Source organism: Bos javanicus, chromosome 5 (genome assembly GCF_032452875.1).
Source record: "Bos javanicus breed banteng chromosome 5, ARS-OSU_banteng_1.0, whole genome shotgun sequence".
In the NCBI taxonomy this organism is placed as follows: Eukaryota; Metazoa; Chordata; class Mammalia; order Artiodactyla; family Bovidae; genus Bos; species Bos javanicus.
Window position 1 is genome coordinate 79,161,257 of NC_083872.1, and position 9,909 is coordinate 79,171,165.

General features: G+C 39.9%; 1 protein-coding gene across 5 annotated transcripts in view; it reads left to right on the forward strand.

Moving 5' to 3' along the window:
- DENND5B (DENN domain containing 5B) overlaps nt 1-7,298 on the forward strand; it is a 221,050-nt gene extending 213,752 nt beyond the window's left edge. For all 5 annotated transcript variants that reach the window (XM_061417469.1, XM_061417470.1, XM_061417471.1 and 2 more), the window contains 2 exons: nt 659-833; nt 2,321-7,298. In XM_061417469.1, coding sequence (XP_061273453.1) covers nt 659-833; nt 2,321-2,504 — 359 coding nt within the window. In that variant the 3' untranslated portion in view covers nt 2,505-7,298. The remainder of the gene's footprint in view (nt 1-658; nt 834-2,320) is intronic.
- Nucleotides 7,299-9,909: the final 2,611 nt, after the last annotated feature.

The window sequence follows — 9,909 nt, forward strand, 5'->3', positions numbered from 1 at the left end:
TCTACAATTCACAGTCTCTTTAACAGGGTGATTAATCGTTTCATGTTTTGTAAATAAGACCTGGATGAAATGGTTGGTTTTATCCAAATTTGAACTTTTAGACAAAGAAAGGAAAGTGGACAGAGCTAGGCCCCTAGAGCGGGGTATTTTTTTCCTTTTGGAATGCACTGAATCTTACTAGCCCTGCTTCTGATATGTGTATTAATAACTCTTCCTCAGATTTACTGAAGCAGTTCTGTTTCAAGGACTTTGCTGCAGAATGTTAGCCAGCCATCCTATAACTGGATCAAAGGGCACCACCTCAGTGGCTACCATGTCTTTGCTACTTACGCCTAGAAGGATCCAGTCTTAACAGACAAGACCATGTGTATTTTTTCGTTGCTATCAATTGCCATTTTTGAAGGTATTCTAAAGAGAGTAAGCTTTCTAACCATCTAGAGTGTAGTCTAGATTAGAAAATAAATATCTGGGAGCATATGGTTCTACCAGGAAACATGGGCCTTTAGGATTTATTGTGAAACCAATGATAAAATAATGGTTTTGGTTTTAGGAATGGCTATAATGCAAAGCATCTTTAGTATTTCCAGAATAAACTGTTTCATCTTTTTGTATATGAAGTATTAATGTGTATTGTAATATCTCTGATTTCCTTCCCCAGAGAGAGCAGTTGCTTATTTTGAAACCACTGACCAGATTCTAGATAATGAAGATGATGTCCTCATTCAGAAATCATCCTGCAAAACCTTCTGCCACTATGTAAATGCTATTAATACTGCACCCCGGAATATTGGGAAGGATGGCAAATTCCAGATCTTAGTTTGCCTTGGAACACGGTATTAAGCCAGTTCTTGACTTTCCCTATCTTTGTCATGTGTTGAACAAGAATTTAGAAAGGTTTATACCAAACCATGCCCCTTCCAAAGCTCTCCGGTTGGTTTCTTCCATTCCAAGTTTTATGAGACTCCTGTTTATTGGGTATTTGCTGTGTGTTGGGCACTATACTTAGCACTTCCCATGTATTATCTCATTTAACCCTCCTATCACTTCACCACCACCACTGCATGAAGGAGCAAGCAATATCCCCACTGTATAGGTGAGAAAATAGAAAGTAGAAGAGGCACAGATAAGTTAACAGACTTTCCAAAGGTCACACAGCTAGAAAGAGGCAGAGCCAAGATTTATACCCAGTGTCACCCCAGAGCCCCAAGCTCTGAACCATGACACAGTACTGCACCACAGACAGGTGGAGGTATTGGACACAACAGCACACTCACACATACATATTTTCTGTACAGAGCTTGTATGGTGTGTACACAGTACCATATTGCTTTAAATTCGATGACACTGAGAATTCTTACTGTGGAAAGTCTCTTTAAGACAGTTTCCTACCCCTTTCTTTTTGTAAAATGACACATAGGAGCTATACAATCCATTAATTTTAAAACAGCTGTCAAAATTGTAAGAAATGAACCACACAGACCCTTAGAAGATTTTTTATCCGTGCAGTGTTTGTTTTCTTCTAAGCCCCAGCACCTCTTGTAGGATGGCCTAGCTGCCTTGTCATGAAGGTATACTGACAGCTGCTCAGCAAGGGTGTCTAAGCAACTTAGCGACAGATACTAATGTCAGTGTAATTAGGAAACATTAAAGATGAGATCCTGTCCTCCTGAAACAGCTAGTTAATTGAGCTAAATTCTATATTTCTTCTTAATAAAAGCTGTCCAACTTCAGCTGTGCTTTTTAAGTTCCTTTTGAGCATGATCCTTATCTCCTTTTCTCTCTTTACTGTTGTGATTTATTAGATCAATGTAACACTTACTTTTTGTAAGATCTACTTAATGTTTTCTGCTTTGATTTTATTCTTACCTTTTTATGTTGTGTAAATTTTTTTTTAAAGTGCTAGTCCCTACAATTTAATGGAGGCTTTCTTCCCAAAAGATCTACTGTGGCATGTCGTCACAGATGTCTGGATAACATCTCTGTTAAACAATACAAAATGACATTCTGCTTCTTTTTAAAAGAGGTAGAATCAGAATAGAGAATATCTTTACCACATCTAAGTCTTGATGGCCAACTTGTGCAAACTCACTCATAGAATCTGATAGGTTTCCTTTCCCCCTTAGCGTACACTGTTTCATTACCTTATCTTTTTAACCAGTAATTATCCAACTACTTGACTTTGATTTTCTGTCTGGTGACCTCAGAGCTTGGCTAGATTTCGCCCCATTCAGCCTCGCACCTTCTGTCCAAAGCTCCAGTGTGTGTGTAGTTCTGCAGCAGGGCAGCAGTGCTCAGGACTTGTTTCTGTTTGGGTCTGCAGAGATCGCCTGCTCCCACAGTGGATTCCTCTGTTAGCCGAGTGTCCTGCCATCACCCGAATGTATGAGGAGAGCGCCCTCCTGCGAGATCACATGACGGTCAACTCCCTTATCCGCATTCTGCAGACCATCCAGGACTTCACCATAGTCTTAGAAGGCTCGCTCATCAAAGGAGTGGATGTGTAACCCAATTAGCTAGAAACTCAGACCAGAACCCTTGTTCCTGAACCTTCCCCACAACGGGGACGGATTTGGACTTGTCTGACAAGTCAGTGAGTCACTGCAGGGGCGGCACGGCGTGTCCCCCAATGTGAACAGTCCTCACACTGCAGACAAGGCAAAATGCTGTATTGTAGTTCATTTGAACCTGGAATTTAGTATAAAATAGAGTATTTTCATGTGTTAGATGTGTGTAAATATTCTCTCTTCTTTAAGAAATTCTATTACTCTAATAAGATACTTTTCTTAGATTGAATACTCCTGTAACTTAAAATCAGTAGCTTAAAAGTATTGGGAGTTGGGTAGTGGGGAGAGTGGTGCTAGTCAGGAAGAAGCCAGTAAACATGTAAATATAGTACAACCCATTGGGGCTTTTTATTTCCTCCAGGTACCACAAAGGAATCCAGAAAGCATTGTTATGTACTTGCCAGCCATCCTGGTGTCTTACCCTTTATATTGTGAATGTAAACAGTTTACCTGCTGTAGGGGAGAGTAGCCCTCATTTACATCTTTTAAGTTTCAGATGGTTTCATAATTTGAATTGAGCCACTCTTCCAGTCTTGGAAAAATTTTTTCATCAGCACAAGATAAAGATATAATTCAAATATTTTAAATACTGGACCCCAGGAGCTTGGCTACACTGAAAAGAGAACACACAAAGCCCTGAGAAGTCTGTGAAATTGTGGGATTATATTAACTTCTTTACACTTTGGAAAGATTAGCCTAGACTAACTTCATCCTTGACATTTTTATTCTTGTTATTTGAGGTACTTTGGGGAGATGTGAATTTCAGAGTGTTGGCCTCATAGTCTTAAAAACTGCAAATAGCAGTTTGATTCTATAATTTTAATTTGGCCATCTCAACCCTGCAGTTACCTCTCAAGAATAACCACAAACACTCTTTGTTTGGTTTCAATCACCCGCCTCCCCTCTTCCAGTGCCCATCCCCCCTCAGGAAATGGAAAGAATGTCGAAGGAGGAGGAGGACTCTGTGTGGCTTGGAATGTTTTTGTGAAAGTATTTGTTGACCATGATAATGCAAATACCAGAAGAGAGAAAGAATGAACCCTTTCTGGGTGTTTCAGGGCCAGCTGTATGTTCCTTTGTAAGCAGGGGTGAAAATGTAATACTGCGGGCCCAGGAAGGTAAAAGCCAGTACTGCGCAGACTGGCAAAATGGAAGCCAGACAAGAGGCAACAGTTTGGAAGACCAAACGTTGTGAGAAACTTTGCAATTTGGTGTTTTTTAAGGAAGTTAAATACAGTGTTAGCACGTTACCGTAAGTCTTCATGTTACGGTTGGTCTTGTAAGTAATTTAGACATTTGCACGTTGTTAGCAGTGAAATTGCCTTAGCAGAGCTCCAGGTTTTGTTCCCAGTTGTGACTGAGAAGCAAAGTCATGGCCTTTCAGGACCCTTGTGTCATCTGCGGGTCCTGGGCTTTAGCCAATAGTGTTGCTTCCCTTTTTCTCTTGAGGAAGAAACTAGTGAAATAAGTGCCCCACTCCCGTTATCAAACACTGCATTCAGCCAAGGCACACTCCCTTTTAATATGTGACTGAGTCTTTGAGGAGGTAAGGGAGAACTGAAGGCAGCATTTAGAAACCATGGAAAGGGTTTAAGATGGGTCTGGGTGACCTGGGTAGACCAGAAATTTGTTTGCCTGCAGCTAAAGTTTGCCCACAGTGGTGTGGCTACCCCTGGGACATGGAGAGTCTATTATGGGACATATCCAGAACCTGTTTCACCCAGGTGCTTACTGTTTCAATGATGAGAAACCACAGAATGATCCAATCTAGGGTTTTGTTCTTGTTACCTTTTCCGAAGGCCTTGCTTCTGACACATTCTGGACAAACAGAGAGGTGACTTAGGTTAGCATGCTAGAATTGAGTCGTCTCATCTAGCCTTCTCATTTTACAGATGGGAAGACTTAAGGATCAGAGAGATTAAATACTTACCTGCACACCTGGTCAGTGGCAGCACAGGGTGTAGAATTCATGTTTTTTTAATTATACCAGGCTACATGAGACTGGCCTTCAAGGCATTCATATTAATAATAAGTCTTTCTACCCTTGGATCTTAATTCATCCACCTATATAGGTAGCAGGTAATGATTAATATTCATTTATAGTAATAATTTATAGGGATTAATATTCATTTTAACAAATTGACCTTAAGTAATAGAAAATTACACCTGTTGTAAAAAGTAGGAGCAGGAATTCCCTGGCAGTCCAGTGATTAGGATTCCACACTTTTACTGCTGAGGACCTGGGTTTCATCCCTGGTCAGGGAACTAAAATCTCACAAGCCTTATGGCACGGCCAAAAACAAAACTAGGAGCAAAAGTGGATTTCAGACCTGTGAGTAAACCCATTACTTTAGAAAGTAATACCCCCCAAGAGTTTGACCTGAAATTTCATCCCATTTTCTATTATCTGACTACAGTAGTGAAATGACCAATTTCAGAAGAAGAAATCACACCAGAACGGACACATCGTCTAGAATGCTGTGCCCTTTAGTTATCACCGTGGGAGTCTATACACAGTCCAGTCACACAGCCTGTGCTTCACACCCCTCGGACCTCCTTATGAGCTGCCCGAATGCCCTATAGCCCATTCTTTTGAATATTTCTAGTGATGGGTAATGGTGGCTTTTCAGAAGAAATTTTCTATTTGGAAACAAAAAGTTCTTAGAACCCAAGTTGATGAATGAAAAGGATACTTATGCAGAGTCTGGGGTCATGTAAGAGATACAGTAAGTAAGACAATTCTTACATGGCTTATAACTGTCTTTGAGTATCAAAGTATTTTGAGCAGGACAGCAGCAAAATTCTTAGAATAAATGTACCTATAAGTGTACACAGCCTTCCGACCTGACTTTGGAAAGTCACTCAGAGGTATACTTTTTGCTGTTAATATATTAGTATATCACTATATCATCATACTTCAAAGTTAAAGTATACAAAAATCAAATTTGACTTTTTTCTTCAAAATAAATTAAAAGTTGTGCCTGGAGTCATGATTAGTATTTTCACAAAATAGCTTAAGAAGAAATTATTTTAAAATTAAATTGCCAAAAATGTTACCTCTTGAAATACTTATCTTCCAAGTGTTTTTCAAATGTTCTGAAAGTCCTAATAATCACCTTTTTGATATAGGGCCATTACACCAGTGTTAGTATTATGTGTGAGACCCTGAAGCCCTGTTCTGTTTGGGGGCTCATCTGCGCCTTAAATGACTGCGGCTCAGTGTGGAGCAGTATAAAGCAGTGTTCTCAGTGGAGAAAATGGGGCTACTGAGAACAGAAGGAAGGCCTCCCGACCTTCCCTTCCTCTTTCCCACTGTGGCAAGAATCTGGTAGAAGAAACCGAAAGCTTGCAAAATTTATGATTTCCCTCTAAATTTTATTTTAAATATTTCATACATTTTGTACCTTTTGTAACCCTGTGGTATTTACTTTAACATGGCTTTTTAAGAAATCATTTTAATGAACTTCTGTCACACTGTATGAATATACAGGGGAAATACTGAATTGCTCATATTTCCTTTTTTGGCAATAAAGCACTGTTATATGTAAATGGGAGTAAAAGAGGGATGGAGACTATACATAACAGTTTGTGTATAGTAAATGCTGACCCCTCAGATACTTTGAAACATGAGGCAACAGACAAGGACCTCAGATTGCCCAGGGAAATATTTATTTGACAGCATTGGGAGTGTAGCTGTTAATTATAAAATAGCTTCTTTCTGCTAAGAATTATGATTTTTCAGTAGATTTTCATTTTGAGAACTGTTGAGTATTTTCTCTGTGAGGTTTATAGAAACTAGTCTATCTTTTTCACCATTTGGAAGGACAATCTGAACCATAGCTATTTATATTTCAGTATTAATACACCTTCATTGATTGAGAATGGAGTCTTGAGATCTTCTCTACTTTTATAAAGTGAATTCTATTTCCACGTCATCCATGTCATTTGAAGTCCGTGTTTCTTATATAAGTACTTGTTATATTACCTTTTAGTGTAAAAGGAGAAACAAATAATAAACTACTAGGTCTCTTATTCCTATTAAAATCCATTTATAAAACTCTTGAATCAAACTGATTTCCAAGCTTTTTGAAGAGGATACCAATGGAGTGTGATCAGAATAATCCAAGGAGAACCTCATCCTTTCAGATCTTAGCAGCCCTGATTGTCCTCTCAAGGACAAAATAAAGATTGGATCCAGAAAGGTATCACACTGAGCAATTAATATCAGAGTGAAAAAAAATCATCAAAAACATTCTCCTCATTTGAATGAATCCAGGGTATCCTTGGGTTATGTGGGAGGGAATTATGCTTGACACATTTACCTAAATGTATTTGTGTGTGGCCCAGTCTTTATTCCAAACACCAGACAGATCTTGTTAACAGTAGAGAGGTATGGTGAGAGTTCCTGTTGTCAATCAAATGAGGGTGTTAAACATATAGAAAGAATTCTCTGTGTTACACTTGAACCATGTATAAATGTATCCTGTGTGTCTTTTTTTTAAATAAGCATTTCTGCATTTAAATTATATATTTTTTTCTTTGTATTGTTAACAAAATGCATCAGAACTGGATTTTTTTTTCATCTGAACATAATTAAAATTTAAAAAGTATTGTGATATCAAGCACTTTAACATATGTATCAGAGAAACTGATGTGGGTTTTTCAGGTTTTGGAGTACATTTAAATATGACTTTTCATGCTTTGTTCTTTACAAATAAAACTGTGGGGTTGATACTTTGTTTTGCTTCATTATTGTAGAACCTTAATACTGAGTAGTGCACAGGGCCAGTGACTCCAGAAAGTAGAGCAATAAAGCCATTATGAGAGAAAGCTACATGAAACCATTATGTGGTAGAAATATGAGCTTCCCAGATGGCACAGTGGTAAAGAATCCATCTGCCAGTGCAAGAGGCACAAGTGTAGATGTGGGTTCAATCCCTGGGTCGGGAAGATCTCCTGAAGTAGGAAATGGCAACCTGCTCTAGGATTCTTGCCTGAAGAATTCCACGGAGTGCGTACACACATGCATTCAGGCGCGCGTGCACACACACACACACACACACACGATAGAAATATAATCTGCTGGGCAACTGGTTATTCCAGAAGTGGTAAAAAGAAAATGTGAACCCTATCTCACACCATACAGAAAAATCAGTTCTTAGCTTAACAATCTAAACATAAACAGCAAAAACAATTTTTGAAAGAAAATGTAGAATGTATTTATGAATTTGGGATAAACAAGACGTTCAAAAATAACTAGCACTGTAGTCCTTACTAAAAGTGAAAGGCAGAGATGCATTGATTATTCACCACATGTTAAGCATTACTTTAGGTTATGACCATGCAGCAGTTTAAACACACACACACATCAGATTCCTGCTTTTATGGAATTTATATTCTAATGGAGCAAATTACCTAATAAACATGACAAGTAATACATATAGTTGATGTTTAGTCGCTGAGTCATGTCCAACACTTTTGTGACCCCATGGACTGTAGCCCACCAGGCTCCTCTGTCCATGGAATTTTCCAGGCAAGAATACTGGAGTGGGTTCCTATTTCTTTCTCCAGGGAATGTTCCTACCCAGGGACCAAACCCACATCTCCCGCATTGGCAGGCAGATTCTTTACCAACTGAGCCACCTGGGAAGCCCAATACATATAATAATTAGATAACAGTAATAGCAAGCAAAGAAGAAGGATTGAAAGTGTGGCTGGGGCTGCTTAAAGATGGACTGCAATTGTAAAGTGGGTTAGCCAGGGAAAGCCTCACTGAAAATGGAGTTGTCTTTAGCTGTGATTGGAAAAAGCGTAAGAGAAACAAGTTTGCAGGAGGAACATCAAGAGCTTACTTTTGGCTGTAAGTTTGGCATGCCTGTTAGACATCCAAGTAAAGATGTTGGATAGTTGCACTATGGATTCTGAGTTCAGGGGAAAATAATGGTGTATTTGTCAGGATCCAAATCAAGAGACAGAAACCACATAGCAATCTGAAGAGAGGTAGTTTAATGTTTAGAACTGTTAGAATTATCCAGAGAAACAGAGCTAAGGATGTATACAGATGTGTGTGTGTGTGTATATGTATAGAGAGAGATTTATTTTAAGGAATCACCTGACAGTTGTGGAGCCATGGTAAATCCAAAATTTGCAGGTTAGGCTGGTGGACTGGAGACCCAAGGAAGGAAATGTAGTTCAAGTTCAAAGATGACTGACTGGCAGAATTTCTTCTTGCTCAAACGAGGTCAGCCTATGCTGAATTGAGGCCTTCAACAGATTGGATACATTATGGAGGATAATCTGCTTTACTCAAAGTCTACCAATGTAAATGTTTGTCTCATCTGAAGAACACCATCACAGAAACTTCCAGAATAATGTCTGATTAAATATCTGGGTACCACGGCCCAGCTAAGTTAATGCATAAAATTTAACCATCACAGACTACTATAAGAAACTGGAATGATGAAGGATTTGCTACTAAGCAATAAAAAGAACTCTAAAGAATACAAAAATAGCACATATAGGGAGCAGCTACCAACTCTAGGGCTGAGGTAAGGTAAACCTCAAAGAGCCCCCTCCCACTTAGGCTGAGAGTCAGACTTTATTAGAGAGGGCACAGCCATGGCCCGCTGGCTGGCAGAGGAGCTCACTGAGATGCTGCACCAGTGCCACTTGTTTGGAATCTGCTGTCAGGTGCCAGGGAAACATCCTTGGAGAGGTGGCATAGCCCAGAACTTGCTGGAAAGCCACTGGAGAAGGAGGTGCCAGGGAAGCCCTGCATGGAGAGGTGTGATACCAGTAAAGCTCACTAAAGAGCCCCCCAAGCCTCCCTACCACAAGAGGTTAGCCTCTGAGACCACAAGGACTTCCCTTGTGGCTCAGCTGGTAAAGAATCCACCTGCAGTGCAGGAGACCTGGGTTCGATCCCTGGGTTGGGAAGATCCCCTGGAGAAGGGAAAGGCTTCCCACGCCAGAATTCTGGCCTGGAGAATTCCGTGGACCATATTGTCCATGGGGTTGCAAAGAGTCAGACACGACTGAGCGATTTTCACTTTCACTTTCCCCAAGAGCCAGGAGCTGCACGCTGGAGGAGCTCACAGAAGAGAGCACAGCAGAAGCTGGAAGAGAAGCTCCCTCCTCCAGTGCCTCTCCAGTGCATTCTATTAACAAAGATTAACACTGTGCCACCTGTCAGAAATGTTTACAAGAAGGTCTAGCTCCATTGTTGCAGAGCAAGATTTTTATTGCTATGGGGCAATAAATTGATAACTGCTCCAGACAGTTTAGTTCCTTATATTCAGTTAAGGAGGAAACAAAGGAGGGGAGTAGGAAAATGCAGGAGAAGATA